Source organism: Perissodus microlepis, chromosome 7 (genome assembly GCF_051167445.1).
Source record: "Perissodus microlepis isolate ML-2025 ecotype Zambia chromosome 7, ASM5116744v1, whole genome shotgun sequence".
In the NCBI taxonomy this organism is placed as follows: Eukaryota; Metazoa; Chordata; class Actinopteri; order Cichliformes; family Cichlidae; genus Perissodus; species Perissodus microlepis.
In genome coordinates, this window is record NC_140467.1 from 59518539 (window position 1) to 59534669 (window position 16131).

General features: G+C 40.6%; 1 protein-coding gene across 2 annotated transcripts in view; it reads right to left on the reverse strand.

The window, feature by feature from the left end:
- Positions 1-2058: 2058 nt before the first annotated feature.
- Positions 2059-16131, reverse strand: part of far1 (fatty acyl CoA reductase 1) — a 28507-nt gene continuing 14434 nt past the window's right edge. Inside the window, exons 5-13 of one of the 2 annotated variants that reach the window (XM_084936310.1) lie at positions 15857-16036; positions 13998-14175; positions 13613-13657; positions 13206-13333; positions 13048-13115; positions 10985-11156; positions 7888-8017; positions 6529-6656; positions 2059-5907 (exon numbers count right to left, since the gene is read on the reverse strand). In XM_084936310.1, coding sequence (XP_084792436.1) covers positions 5748-5907; positions 6529-6656; positions 7888-8017; positions 10985-11156; positions 13048-13115; positions 13206-13333; positions 13613-13657; positions 13998-14175; positions 15857-16036 — 1189 coding nt within the window. In that variant the 3' untranslated portion in view covers positions 2059-5747. Of the gene's footprint in view, positions 5908-6528; positions 6657-7887; positions 8018-10298; positions 10471-10984; positions 11157-13047; positions 13116-13205; positions 13334-13612; positions 13658-13997; positions 14176-15856; positions 16037-16131 lie in introns of both variants that reach the window. The other variant, XM_084936309.1, reaches the window with a different exon arrangement.

Sequence of the window (16131 nt, forward strand, 5' to 3'; positions counted from 1 at the left end):
CAATAGCATCCGATTGGTAGGAAGCAATTCAGTCTTTATAAATTCTTTATGTAAAGGAGGAAGCATTAACATGCAGGCACAGAAGGCTTAGCACTTCAGTAAACAAACTTTAACCTCAATCAGACTAATATCCTTTGTTTCCAACCTGAAATGTTGTGCTTAAAGAAGCCTGATTATACAGGTAAAGTTTACAGTTCTTGAGTACAATAAAAATTAATGTTGTGTTCCAAATATTAAGCAATTCTTCACACAAGGAACCCAGATTGGACATCTACTCTCAAACCAAACTATGTTGCATGTTTACATCTGCTTTTCCCCCCCGAACTCACTGTGTACGTTTATCCCAGCCTTGTTAGTGGGATTCTGGATCCAGTTTCTAAGAGCATTTACTAAGTTAAAACATATAAAGAGAACAAAGTACCTGCAAATAACCAAAACTAATGTGAGCAAATGTGCAGTGTTAAAAATTCTAATCACATTAACAAAACATGCTGGTTCTTCCACATAATGGTATGCATGTAATATTTGTTTTATTACTCTCCCAGTCAGATACTTGAAATTAAGGGTAAGACTCCCTAATTAAGGCCATGTTTGACACTGTCTACTTGAACTTACCTCCACAAATTCAAGAACCAAACCCCTCGAACACTTTGAGCGTTTGTAACCGATTTATCTGGCAAAAACATAGGAGCTGCGATGCTGTACAACCCATCCAAGAAGTTTTTTGCTACACTTTTGGTGAGAAAACTTCTAGTATTTTATAATTCTCTTGCTTAGCAGTATTTAGCTTGCAAATCAAACTTTGCAGAATTAGCTGATAACTCAATCCTCTTGCTCAGAGATCACTATTGGCTCCAAAACACTAACACTGAGGTTGGTAAAGCTGATATAACGATGGCAACATCCATCTTTAAAATACAGTTTATGGTCACAGCTTGCTAATGTCATGAATGACATTTCAATCTTTGATTGAAGTGCAGACTTTCAGTTTTAATTCAAGTGATTTAACAAAGTACACCATTAAATGTTTAGGAATTACAGCCATTTTTATACACAATGGCCCATTTTCAGAGGCTCAAACACTAATTTGACAACTACATGACAAACAGCACCTTTTCCTTTTTTATTCAAGGACAGATGAAACAGAAAAGATCTGGGATTGATCCAAGTGAATTTGGGAGCTGTTTACTGGAACTCAATATAAGGTCCAAAGAGAAGTTGCTGCAAGCGAAGGAGGCCATTGTGTCATTATCCCAACACTTATGGATTTAGGCCAGTCCACAGAGATTTACAGTGCTCTGATTTTATCAATACAAAGAGTGTGACAGAACTGTGTGAACATCTGAGATCATAAATCTGAGTCAGAAAATTAGACAACTACTTATCCAAATAACTGCACTTACTTAGATCTCCAGCAATACGCCACCAGGTCTGAAATAGCGTTGATGAAAGGACATTAGTGAAGTATACACACCAACTGTGGCGCAACTAACTGCATGTTGATATAACCTGGTAAGATGGAATCTCTCATGACTGCAGTCTTGTTGGAATGCAGACTCCAGCATCCACAACCTTTCTTCTGGAGGTGCTTTTACTTAAGCCATTAATCATGTTACCCGCTCCTGTCTGGGCTCACACAGTGTGACTGAGCTTTCAGAACTGTGGCAAGACTGGTTTTAGACTTAAATGTGTGCAAAGTAAAGGTTAACACAGTGCAGCGTCAATGATCTGCTTCTGAGCTTTATTAGAAATGCAGCCCTTCCAGTCGTGGTTTCTAGAAAATGAAAACAGCCATCAAAAATGATGACAGGCCAATCCTCTCATCCCTGGAGTCAAGTATAATCCTGATCACATTGAATCTTAATGGAGCCGTCTAATAGCTTCCACTTTAATCTGGCTTCCAGATACAGCGCGTGAGGTGGAGTGCTGATCTGTAATGCACTACAGGAAACAGGAAAACAGGTCAGCTGGACAGATTGAGACTAATGGTTCAGTCATGTGATTTACAGCTGTGTGCCAGAATGACTCAACTACAAAAGAAAAACATAACTTCTGAACTAGGAGAAGATTAAACATTGTTTATTCCTCCTTTTTGGTTTACAAACAAAAGGCACCCATTGATATTTTTTGAGGAGTGTCACATTAAAATGAATGACAAGAATCCCTTTCCCAACTTCTGAGAGTAAAGAGTGGAGCCGATATTCATCACTGCACTCAAAGTAGGAGCGATTAAACAGGCCTCCCCTCAAAAACCTCACATTTTAAAAATAAAACACTGAAACTAAATCATTTTAAATGCATTCACAACCACTGATGAAAGCTTTATTCTGCACCTTAAACGTGCCCTGCGATCAACTGCTCATTTAAAAAGGCCAAATAAAACTACCGCTCCTCTTTTGATGCAGGGGATAAATACTCAGGCCATCGAGTCTTTTTAAAACCCCTGAAAACACATTTTAATCTTTTTGTCCCTCCCCTCTATGAAAAGTAGGGTTCTGCTTGATTGCATTTTTTTTCTGCCAGGTTAGGAGAGCTAAAGTTGTTTCACGTAAGAGATTTTGATCTCGAGTCTGTTGGAAATCAATTGGTATGAAAATGAAACCACTGTAGAAATGGCAATAATTGCAGTTCCTCCAATGGCCACTTGAGGCCGGCTCAACACAATATCCAAACTTGGCATCTTATGAAGAAAATACTTTTTAAAACTGCAATCATGTTTAAAGATATGCACTTAAGTGGCCGTTCCTTTGTGTTCAGCTTTCTGCCAAGTTATTTTAAGCTAGCCAAACATTAGCATAACATTTGACCTTTGGCACTTTGCCAAGTTATCTAGCCATTAGTAGCAGTAGCATCACTTTTCCTGCTCAACCTTTTATCCAAATATGGTCACATCCTGTTTCAAAGAAGTCAGTGGATGTTGGCACTGTGGGTACATCTTTCATCTACAGTCTATGGATACCTCTCAAGTCCCAAAATGTAATTTAGGTTAGCTTAAAGGAAACTGGCATCACCTACTCTATCAAAACAAACGTCTGTTATGCATTGTGTTACGTTATTTCTTTGCCAAATTTCTGCTGCAATCAGGTTTGGCCCTGCAGAAACTACTCTGGTGGCTGGATTTCGTATTGGACAGAGGCACACTAAACATTTTTCCCTAAGCTGCTTGTATGACATTAAATTCCTCTAACATGCACAAAAAAAAAAAAAAAAAAAAAAAAAAAAAAAATTCTTGCAAGCAAGTTTATATCACAAAAATGTAAATGTGCCAAAGAAAAACTTTGGTTGTTGCAAAAATAATGCTATAACGCAATGCAATTCCTAAACTGTTCAAAGCTGTGATTTCAGAGGTTTACAATCATTTCAGTGCTTGTGTGCAATGCCCCGTTTTAACAATCCACTGGTAGGATTCAGTAGTTCCTGACATCAGAAGTGAGAAAACCCTGAATTAGACATGGCGTCGCTTTATTTCCCCTCCCTCCCCCCACCACACTAAACAAGAACAGTCATAATCACACCAGAGACTTCACACCCTCACAAGAAAACAGAGTTAAGCAAGAATTCGTCACATGGTCCCTCAGCTTTTCCCATATTAAAATCACAGGCAATTACAGAATTTTTCAGAGCTGTCATTTCAGTCAGGGAGAATCCGGCTGAGCAATGAAGTCAGGCTGTTGAATGTCTACTACATTCAGTGATGGAAAAAGTTAAAAATGTGCATGTATATACAAAGTCATATGACGAGCAACTTGTAACAGCCAAATTCAGCATTTAATCTACTGCATTTACATTTTTTTAAACAGGTTAAATTTCTTTTTATTTTTTTTATTTTAAATATACAGCAGCTGAAGTTGGTTCAGTTAGGTCTTTATCAGTAAACTAGTCACAATGTTATCAGCATAAAAATACATCTGTTGTGTTATATGTCGTCTACCTAAATAGAGTTTTACAGAAAATAACTAGAAAACAGATTTGATTGCTTTCTTTTCACATTATCTTGACAAAAGTTCAGGCACAATTCAGGTTTGAGTCTTGGACTTTCATACGATCTATGCAAAATGACTCATGCTGTGAGATTTGGGAGAAAAAAAAATAAATCACACTCCTCAGTGACTCTGGCACGACAAACATGTAGGTGCTTGAAATCTCTATGGCCTAAGATGCAAGCAAACAGCACGCAGTCACACCCTGCTTCATTAAAGCTCGGGGAAAAGACAAACATAACATAGTGCGCAGATTAGCTCAGTTCCAACAATGTAAGACTTAACATGGCAATGAATGGTCCAAGAGGTTATAAACAGCAGCAATAGAATACAGTATGTCCCGCGAAGTTACTCTAACACATGCACACACAAGCACTTGCAAAGAAAAACGACTTAAACCCTTCACAATGATGGCGAGCTACAATTAGTGCTACCTGAAAAGCAGTGTACTAAAAGAACAGTGTGGAACTCAAGATTTGTACCAGTACAAGAGCGTTTAATTTCCAAGCATTCGAGAAGAAAGAAATAACCATCTCACCCCCACTGTTTTACAGAGGTATGAGCATGTTAGCCAAGATGCATTTTGGCAAAAGTGTAGCTTAATAACTTTCAGACGTGATTTAAAATAAAAAAGGAAACTGAAGAGGAAGCCGGATATCTGCTGATGCAAGAACTGTTGGTTTGTAGGCACTGGGTAAAGCCACTACAGTACAATCTACATTGTGCTTTGCTGTAATTAGGGAGTCTGCCACCGTAGTCCACTTGGGGAACATGCAGAGGTGCATCATTGCTGACAGTTTCTTTCTCACAAGCAGCGAGAGGGGCTAAAGGCCATTCTTTTTGTGGGACATAAAAATCAGCATAAGCAAGCCCCTCCCGTGTTTATACTTCAGTTTCCACAAGCCATCGCTGCAAATGTCACGTGTTAGCTAAAATGGCTTCGCTCTTGGGGTTAGGAGGTCATGACAGAGTTAAACAGTGATCCCTAGGTCAGCCGGTCCCTGAATAAGCCTCTTAAAATGTCAAATCAACCAACCGTTTAAGCATCTAGCCAACGCTGCTGTCAGGTGAAAAAAAACAAAAACAAAACAACCCTGATTCTTACAGACTGCTTTTAAAAAAAAAACGTTCCATACCATAAAAAAATGACACGAACCACAGACAAGCCGTTAGAAAAACAGCAAAACCAGTTATCTTTTCAGATGACAGATATACAACTTACACTTGCAACTTAAAACATATCTGACGCGACTGAAGCCTGGACTGATTCAAAACCAGCTGGGGATTTTTGCAGCAGCATCATCATCCAATGCATAGCTTCGTTTTGCAGGAAGACAGCCAGGCGAGCACAAAGATGCGAGATGAGCAGGTTTAGAGAAGGTTGCTCTTGGGCAAAGCTGGCGCCGAGGAGGAGGACCGGACATGCTGGGAATGAACAGAACGAGGCTTGTTCCAACTAGTCCAAGTGCTATAAATCGGAGCTGTATGGTGCAATAAATCCATGCACTGAGTTTCTATGAAATGCCAGAGATCCAGATAGCCAACAGACCCCTGTGAACTCCAGGCTTGTCAGGTAGCTCCATCTGTATTTGAGTTGTTAAATGGTTTGGTGGTGTCAATGAAAAGAGACCAGAGACGGATGTTTTTATTGTTTTTTTTCCTTTTCCAAGCACTTTGAACACAAGCACCTTTCACCATCCACAGCCAGTCTTTTCTTAATTTCTTTTGTCGCTCCGCCTCGCAACCCGCCACCACGTCCCTCGGTTACTATCTCATGGTCGAAGAAGCTCGGAAGTAGGACAGGAATTTGAAGCAGAGGCTCACCACAAAGTACCAGATGTTTCTGGCCATCTGGGATCGGGCAATGAATATGCGCCAAATAAACACCACCAGGATGGTGTTGAAGGTGTAACGAATATTCCTCAGCCTGGAAATAAAACAGATTGTGAGACATGCGATACACCACCTTAGACTGTTTCATATTGATAATGTGTCATTTCCAATGAATGCTCTCTAATAATAACCTAATTAATAAGATTCACAGGCGTTAAGACATGCTCGTAAACTGTGTATAAGCGACCAACCAAAACAGTAATACCATATACATCACACAGTTCTGCAATGGTCGAGTGCAGCATGTACCAAAGTCCTGTACACTGTACAAGAACTAGGACACTGGTGTATATAGCCTGTGTACTCTTGTATCAGTATAATAAGAGTGAGTTGGATGTGGCAAAGTAATACTAGACAAATATTGTGTAGCCAAGTTATAACTAGTTGGCTATCAACCCCAGTGTGGGTCTTGCATAACCCCCCCTTCTGTCTCCTTTCTGTTATGTTACAGCACATTTAAATATTATCAATAAAAAGTTTTCAAATCCATTAACGAAAAGTTGCATACAGCACATTTAACTGGCGATGCAGAAAAGCATCTTTTGTGTGGTGAACTTTAAAGAACCTGCCAGAGCCCATCACTTTGAATGCTACTACTTCCTGTGTCTCTGTGTTGGAGGAAAGGATGACAGATTTAATTTCATAGACTTCTTACTTGTTGAGGTGTTTGCGTGCAGCAGGCAGCCCCGACAGCTCTTCGTTGAGGACGTATTTTTTGGTGCCCATACAGTAATTTTCCATGTACTCTGCCCAGTGCAGCTGACGCACGTCAAAGTTAAATATCTGCAGCAAGAGAAACAAGAAACACCCTCAGTATGCCTCGGCAGCAACATTTGTTTATGAGAGACGTACTCATGACAAACCTTTATCGATTCTGAATTAACAAACATTTAAATCAACTCAACAGGGGACGCTTTCATAGTAAGAAGGCTGCATTTTGGATCTGACAGTGTTCCAGCTTACTGTGGCAGTTTCCCCCCCCCAGTGGTGCCTTCTAAGAAATAATACAAGCGAGGCACTGTGTGGTCAACTGTTGGGGGACGTGGGAACAGAGTCTCTGCTTCAGTAAGGAAATTCAAGCCCTTGAATCCTCCGTCTAAGGAGCCTGTATCCTCGTTAGGCGAGACAAATGCACTAAAAAAAAAAAAAAAAAAAAAAAAAAAAAAAAAAAAAAAATCTGTGAAATTAAAAGTTTAACTTTGCTAATATAATGTAAAGCAGAGGTGTCAATGGCCAGAATCAAACCACGGGACAGCTTGGAACAAGCCAAGTATTTTTAAGTTAACTGTATTTTCATAACCGTTACAGCTTCTCCTACATAAAAACATCTCGGATGGCCATTCATGCTACACCTAAATAACGGAGTAACACTATAGAAATTTCCGTTCTTTGCAACAGAACCGCCGTAGAAATAAGTGAATTCATTTAATAATTTTCATAATTAGTCTGGGCAGTGAGCTACCAGAACTTTCTGTAAACTTGCACATTTATTTCTTATTACTTTAAGCCCAAAGAGGCGTCCCAGGAGATTTCCTTCTTTGCTACAGCAACATTAGAAAAACTGTTGAATTTGCCCTTCTTTCTTAAATTACTAAAACATCAGGGATTAAATGTGTAGCTAAAGTTCTTTACACAGGCTCATCTGACATGAAAGTATGCTGTATGTGGCCAGTGTAACATGAATTTGACGCCCCGGATTGAAAGCATCTGATTATTTTCTCAAAAAGACCCCACAACACGTCAGTGTCGTAATGTTGAGTCCAGATTCCTCCAGACAGTTGCAATGCAGAACAATGATCCCGTTCACAACAAACTGACGTCAGCAGTGAATGAGTCACGCTCTGCCTTACCAGCCTACTACCAGACATTATCACTCTGGCACTCCACTCTGCCACAGCGTGTAAACGACTGCAGTGTGGGCGGGGCAGGCACGGGTAACCGAGGCACGGAGTGTGAATGAAGCAGTGTGCGGAGCGATGATTAAACATTGTTTATTCATAGCGACCCTCCCTACCTTTTTATCCTCAGGGCTCATCTGGGCCAACAGCATGGCCATGTTGTCAGTGTTCCACACCCAGGAGTGACTGGTGAAATACTCCAGTACCATCATGGCTTTGTGGAGGCGAGTGATCGTCTTCATCATCCTATGGCAAACGGCATGTAGCGGAGGGGCGGTGTAAGGAAAAGACATCAGTGTTGTGGATAAATAGTGTTTGCAGAGTAGGACCAGAAGGAAGATGAGGAAGAGGACAGGACAGATAAAGAGTGGTGGGATAAAGAGGCAGGATGAGAAGGAAAGGAGAAGAGTGTGCCAAAGTGTTTGGGAGCAGGGGCAGAGGTTAGACAGTCTAGAAATATTAGACTATAAAAGACAGGTACCAGAGAGAGCAATGTATATATGTATGTATATAAATTAACCGTTTGCAGTAAAATTTGTTATTCCTGTATATCTCAGATCGATTTGACCTCTCCGATTACGCTATGGGCATGACTTCACTGATTTGCACATTTGATTAAGCCGATTTTGATTTAAAAAAGTGATCATTTGAGCTGTACAGTGCTATGAGATTGCATACGGTAGCCATCAGCCATAGCGTTCACGCAAATGACAGAAGAAGTGAACACTCAGTGTTACAAACCACAGTCTCAAACTAGTAATACCAAAGTCCTGTGCCAGAAACCAAAGGTACATCTCAGCTGATGTTTGTCCATGACCAGATTGGTTAGAAAGCTCAAATGAAGCAATCTGAAACTATTAGGTAGGTGGAGTTAATGCTGTGGCTGATTTATTGATCTAAACTCTGAACTTTTGTTCCCATCCTGTCAAAATCTTAAAAAGTGCCAAGAAATAGTTTTATTAAGCTTTGTGGAAAACTGATTTGTCAGCTGCTCCACATCATTTTCTTTTGCCAGCACTTTTTAAAACTTTTTCTTACTCCTGGAGAGAACAAAGGAAGCATGTTGTAGTTTTTCCAGACAATTTAAATTCAATCGTGTAATTAATTTTATTAAACCCCAGATTAGGACATTTGGAGGTCATACTTTTTTCACAGTTTTTGGTGGGGTTATAGCTTGCCTGAAAGATAGGAGTATTTTCCAAACTTTTTCATAGCACTGCAAGTCAAGGTGGCAATTTCTCCCCTGCGGCAAAGTGAGTGACACAAATCAGCAAACAAATCAACTGGATTTAATCTGTTTATAGGCCAGGAGGACAGACAGTTCACTCTCAAATGAACCCATGACCCAGTCTAGGTCAATATTTTACCCAAAATAATTAAAAGCTCAACACAAAATGAACTAAATCAGCTTAAGGTCCTCAGAAAATAAACTTACAGTGGAGGTGATATTGTCCTCCTGGTAACACAGATGAATCCAGTTAGGATACTTAATTTTTGTGTTAGTTCAGATGGAAGTAATCAAATTTTTAGTAGGAATGATTCAAGGTGATGTTGTGATCAGTGTGCAAAGAAGCAGCCAATGTTGTTAGCAGGATAAAAGGGATCCGAGTCTTCAAATTTCACCTTTTTTTGTCATCCAGTAAATTGTAAATGTTAACCACTTTTGGATCAAATTACTTCAGTCGTTTCAATTTGTCATGAACAGAAATGGCAGGCTGCAACGCGAGGCCTGTAATGCTGTCCTTTTAAACTGCTACACTAATGAAGGCAGATTGATATGACTCAGATCCCTTCTGCGAGCACGAATCATTCAAAGATGTGACAAACATGCATGGTTGATCAGCATACAGAAGCAGGGATAATCATTTCTTGTAGCTGGTGACAAAGCCAGTTGGGTTCAATACAAATTACCCATTCAGCCATCCATGAGTATTTCAGACAGTTAAGCACAGCAAGTTTTGTCCAATTAATTTTTCATTTATTTTTATTATTTATTTATTTATTTATAATCAGAAACAGCACTGCTGATTTTAAAACTATTAAGGTGTCACTTTTACCGTCTGAAATATTTGTGGCTTTAGAATTTAGACTAAGAATGAATTACCAATCAGTTTGCATGCAGTAGTGTTGTTTTCAGTGAGACACAAGATGTCCAACTGAGCACAACTTTCTCGATTGGTCAAGAAGTCTCGTGGTGCCTCAGCATTTTCCATGATTGGGTGAAGACCGGCGGATAATGGATGTCATGTTCACAGCATGGCTTGTTCACGAAAAAAAAAAAAGAAAAAAAAAAGGGCACGTGGCATCTTCTTCGAATTGAAAACACATGCTCGGATACTGCCTACATTAACAGCTGACGTCAAGAAAAGACACTGCAAACATTGTTCCTTCTGCCCTTGTTTCCACCTTCCCAGGAAAAAAAAAAAAAAAGACATTCAGGGAGGAGTGGAGTGTGGGGAAACTGGGAGAGGCAGGCAGGGGGCAGACTGGCAGACAGGAGAGGGTTGAGGGGCAGTTGCAACCTTACCGGGGCTTCCGGCCCATCAGCGTGAGATAGCCATCATAGAGCAGGGCTGGCAGCGTGTGGCTGACAGTGGTCCAGTACTGATTAGTAAAGGGGTTGGAGCGTAGATTGACATTGGGCCTTCTGAAAGCCTGCTCTAAGGGATTGGTCTTGAAGGACATGTTTATACAGTACTCTGTAGGAGAGAGAATCACATATGACGGAACAGGAAGGACACAGAGGACGAGAAGAAAAGGAATGCACGTTCATTTTCTCCTCCTTTTGATACAAGGAAAGACGCAGGCCCACTGTAATCGTCTAATTAGCAGCACAACAGAACACTGGATCTAGTCTTTGGGAACAAAACAAGACAGTGTGAGTCCACTTCAGTCCATTTATGAGCTGGACTGAAGTGAACTTGGTGCCGAGGTTTTGGAAATCTAACTGAAAATGCAAACATTAGAAAGACGCAAAGAGTGCAGAATCCAGCATGTTCAGGAGAACAGCTGGGTTATACATTCTTCACCTGCAAAACTGCACACAAGCATCTTTAACACAGCAGCACTGCAGCTATGACGTTAGGCTACTTCGATAAAGGAAGGGTGACAGTGTAAGCTGGCGGAAATGCGAGTGTGTGTGTGTGTTTGGGGTAGGGGTTCTGTTAGAACAGCAGCGGCACGGCACATCCGAAACGGCAATGACGAGGTTACCTGGGTTCTCGTCCAATCAGCCTGAGGTACAGATCATAGAGGAAGGCCGGAGCTTTGTGGCTCACGGCGATCCAGTACTGATTGATTAGGTGATTGGATGTGAGATTAACATTGGGCCGACGGAAGGCCTGCTCAAGGGGGTTCCTCTTGAATGTGGATATTACATGGTACTCTAAGAAACAGAAGGTTGTTCAACACAAGTCATCAATGAGCAGCTTTAAGACTGCCGTTACATTGTTTTGCCTTTATGACTGGCTAGAAGGTTGAGCCATGTGGGAAAACTATACTATATGTTCTGCAGATATACAAAGCCACAAGGTTTGTACCGGAACTAGAAAAAGTTAGATTCCTAGTTTTCAACTGCCTTAGCTGTTAGGAAACTAGCTAGACAAAAGGGTGCTAATACAATAACAAATAATGTAAGGTGAATAACATCAGGCATCTAAAAATGGCAGCATTACAGGGGATGAGGTGTGTCATAACAGCAACTGATGTAACCAAATGTGCACCTCCACCATCTGTGTGGCGATCAGCCTGCAACTGCTGCGATTGGCCTGTTCAGTCCTGTTGACTCCTCCTATACATTTGAGCTACTCGTTACTGCTGTTGAATGGCTCAGTGTGAGAATAATCACACTTCACCTCAATATGAGAACTCAGACGGCAACCTGTCCAAACTATCAAAATGGATGTGAATGTATGCTCCATGTGGAGAAAAAAAAAATTGTAATTTCTTTAAGTAGTCCTCAGGAACTGTTCTCCAGGGTTCTTTAAAAGGCATTTAAAGCTCTTCTTTGAATTTTGGGTGCCCTTTGTTCCATTCTCTGTCGAGATGATCCTACACTTTTCCATCCAGGTTTACTGTGTGTTCAGGATCATCGTCATGCTGAAAAATGAAACTGTTGCCAATCAGATGGTACTGCATAGTGGATCAGTCTACAGAGGCACGTTTGTGTTCACAGTTCCAATTTTGACAAGATATCCAACAACACTGGGTGAAATGTAGCCACAAACCATGAGAGAGCCTCCACCCTGCTCTATAGATGGGTGTAGACACTCACTGTGAACCTTTGACCACCTCTGTACATACTAATGATTTGAACAATAATTTCACATTTGGATGAATCGCTCCATCAGACCTGTTGCCGCTGGTTTTTGCTCCAGTTCTTGTGCAGTGTCCCTGTTTCACTTCTTTTATAAGTGAAAAAAAGCAGCTAACAAAAAAAAAACAAAACAAAAACACAACTTTAAAGGACCTTTAGAAAGCCTGGAGAACTGTTACTCACGACCACCAATAATAATAATAATAATAATAATAATAATAATAATAATAATAAAGAAATCTGGCAACTTGGAAGCAAACTAATTAAATGAGGGGTGGCTCAAGACTTTTGCACAGCACTGTATGCAGCAGAAGTTGTCAAGATCTGCAAACAGAGAAATTGTGTAATATCATTTAAACCCTGAGGCGAGCCTCTACATGATCTGGATAAAGTCATTTCCTTTCTCAGTTCCTATTTGAAACTGTGTCATGCTGTTATCTGTCACCTTTTTAATGCACAGTGCAACTTTAAATAAAGGGGAGTGACTCTCAAGCTCGTTCTGTCACGGTCGCTGCCACCCTAATTTTATATATGCAAGCCCTGCACCTGGCTCAGTAATTTAACTGCCAGCACACCAGAATTCAAGTTTTAGGACATAGCGGTTATACATTTAAAAGCTTAAAACACTGCACTTAGAGCAGGAGCTACAGTTTAAACCATGAAATTTAAATGCAAAGCATTAAGAGAATTCAGCACAAATACAGGACATGATGAGATTATGAACAGTTTTCCAAAATGTGCAACTTCTATACTGGGGAAAGATGCGCTTGGGATACTTTACTGCCCTAAATCAATATCCACAAAGGGACAGGTAAACAAAAGCTTCTGCTTTGGGTGAGGCAGGCCAGGAATCGGGTTACAGTGAGGGTATATCATTAGACGCCACGTTAAAGCGCATAAGCTTCCACTGTCAGGGGCTTCCCCCCCTCATAGGCTGCGTTTAGGCAAGAAATTGTCTTACCGACTTCTCCCCAGCGAAACGGGTTAATCCCACCAGTTGTACAATTGTACACGGGTATGCTTTTAGGCCTGCCGTAAAAAGGGAAAGATGTCAGAGGATTTAAGATGAATTCAAAAACAGATATTGACTAAAGTTGTGTTAATATGTGGGTCTCTCACCTGTTAAGCACCTGTGATCCTGAGTACCAGCCTGCAGCCAGCGTAGTGTTGATGACCACATCTACAGGAACCAGGTCAGCCACAGCATTATTAGACGCTCTCATTGTTCGGAGGATCCCTTTACCAGCCTAAGAGGGGGTGGCGTAGAGGAAGTATTAATGCAACTGATTTGTGGAAAACACGCCACAGAATTTATAACAATTAGTAAACCACAACTAGCTCTTCAAAGCAAACATACGGCACAGTTGTTTATGTAACCAATCATCATGAATAACAGTAAATTACCACCAGAATCTTAAATACTTCAATACCACTCAAAGCTCTCCGATTGTGCTGTAAATACGAGCAATCATAAAACAGTTTAGACTTCTAGACCCCACCTACAGTTATTTTTCCTGTGTACTCACTGCAATGAAAATCCCACTGGGTCCATTGAAGTTATCAATCCAGCCCTGAAAGATTAAGAGAATATTAATGTTGAAACAATGCGCTTACTCACCAAAGCTGAATGACAATGCTAAGCTTAACAAAAGCAATGAAAATATTAAAGCTGAAATATAACTTTCCGGCAGATGTTCAACTGACTTAATAAAAAATAAACAAATAAATCACACTGCTGCTTAAACTTTAGGAGAATTCCCACAATTGTGCTTGGCAAAAAGGAGAGGTGAAGAAGACCAAACAAATCCAAATAATATATAAAAGACAAGAGCATGCATTGTTCTTTACCAATTTAAGGTTCTACAGTAATAATGAAAACGCAGCGTAACACCAGCATCTGGAATTACTTACTGGGAAGGGCTCTTTCCAGCTGGCTCCAACTATGGAGGGTCTGACAATGCCTACGTTGAGGTCTCCAGCCTCCTGCTGCACCATATATTCGGCCAGAGATTTGGTGAAGGTGTAAGTGTTGGGATGTTCTCCAATTAGCTTGGGAGTCAGTGTAGATACCAGATCGTCATCCATCCAGCTGGACCGAGAGAGCGAGAGAGAAAAAAATAAAAATAAAAAGAACCCCACAAGATTAGCCCTGTATTTGCTTCATTTACTCATTTAATTTTAGGACCTGCAGCGCTTTCCAGTCTGAAGTAAACAGAAATATTGCTCATTCTCCAGTACTAATCACTGTGTGGGTGACTGCCCCAACAATATTTAAACCCAGAGAATATCCAAAAGGCAATGGCACATTCCCCTCAACACTTTGCAATACCTACGTATTGTAGGTTGTCACATCTGTCAGTAGCACTACTGCTGCTGTTCAGAAAAACTCTCTTCAAGCGTTAGGAAGCCACACCTCCAGGGGAGCCTTACTCACACAAAAATCAAACCAGCTGTAATTACAGGACAAAAGTATAACAGCCAAAACAATATTAATTTCCTTTATTTTCCTTTAGACTTAGAATTCACCAACTGCTTAAACCCGTTTGTGTAAAATGTCATCGTCTCTCCCACGCTGCACCACGCTCTCATTACACACAACATTTCACTAACAAACACACCAGGGGAAAGGGCAAACAAGTAGTAATGAGCTACATTAACCTCAAATTAAAGCCAAACCAACAGCGTTCACTCATCAAAGATTACTCTAAAACTACAATGAACAAAGAAGGGATTTTGGGACGGCCGTCAACACCAAAAACATCCAAAATCTCTACAATGTGGAATTCAGAAAGTTGTGGGCATCTCAAAATGGCAACTTCCATGTTTTTGCTTTTTTATAAAAAAATAAATGGACATCCATTTTTTATATACAGTCTATAGATAATGTGTGTAAAGAGAATAACTGCTGTTTGATGTCTGAAGAAATGCACAAGTTCATTAAATGGACCAAAATACCTAATTTCATTACCAGTGCACACAGTTTTATTAATTTATTCAGTCTGCAGCAAGTCTGCTAAGCAATACGATTTGCTCTTTTGGACTGTTCAAGCGTGAGAGAAAAAGAAAAGGAAAAAAGTCTCCAACAGACCAGGTGGGAAAAGAGTTTAACCCTCTCTTCCATGCAAACCACATGTGATTACACTCCTAAAAATGTGCTCAGAACAAAGAAATGCAAACACGAACAACACAGTTGTCATGATTACATAACTGGAACAAGGTAAAAAGAGAAACCTGAAGAGCGAATTACGTGTGCCAACAACGCCCATCTGCTCCACCTTCCATATAAAAGCCAGAGTTGAGGCAAAAGGAAAAATGATATTCCAGCTCATTAGGTCGTTTCACTCATCACTATTCAACCGCTACACAACAGCCTCGAGCAACTCTGCCCATCCAGAAGATCAGTGTGTACTGTACACAACAAACTCTGCATGCTGTCTCTTTGCACACGCACTCAAACGTTCACTGAACAGCTCTGTACATAAAATCCCCCAGAATCATAGCACTAATCTCTACTCCACAGACTTTACTAATCTATCTTGAGCCATTTACTGTAAAGCCAGAGTTAAGCTGAAGTGCTTCGCTTTATTTCACTGGCATTAATCTTGAAATGCACTTCCTACTTGCTTTTAATCCATCAAAGTCTGGAAAAAAAAAAAAAACTATTAAACTTAATGCTGCCGTTTAGCAATGACTGCTACGTCCTCATATCTGCACACGTGAAGCAGACGTTTGGTGTCAGTGCTGTTTGATCACATTCCAGATCAGCTTACTCCAGAGTATCGATGAGTTTTCGGTAGTCTACGGAGGGAGAGTAGACAACTTCCTCGATGAGCTCTCGGTTACAGTTGGCATAGGCTGTGGAGATGTGAATAAAAACTTCCAGGTGCTTCATCCTGTGAGCCAGGGCCAGCATCATCTGAGTGGCCAGGACATTCAGCTGCACTGCATCCCTGAGTGAAAGAGGGTAAAAGACAGGATAGTACATGTCAGGAAGGCAAGACGCGATTGCAGCTCCACCTAAAAATGCTTACTTCCGTTTTGATTA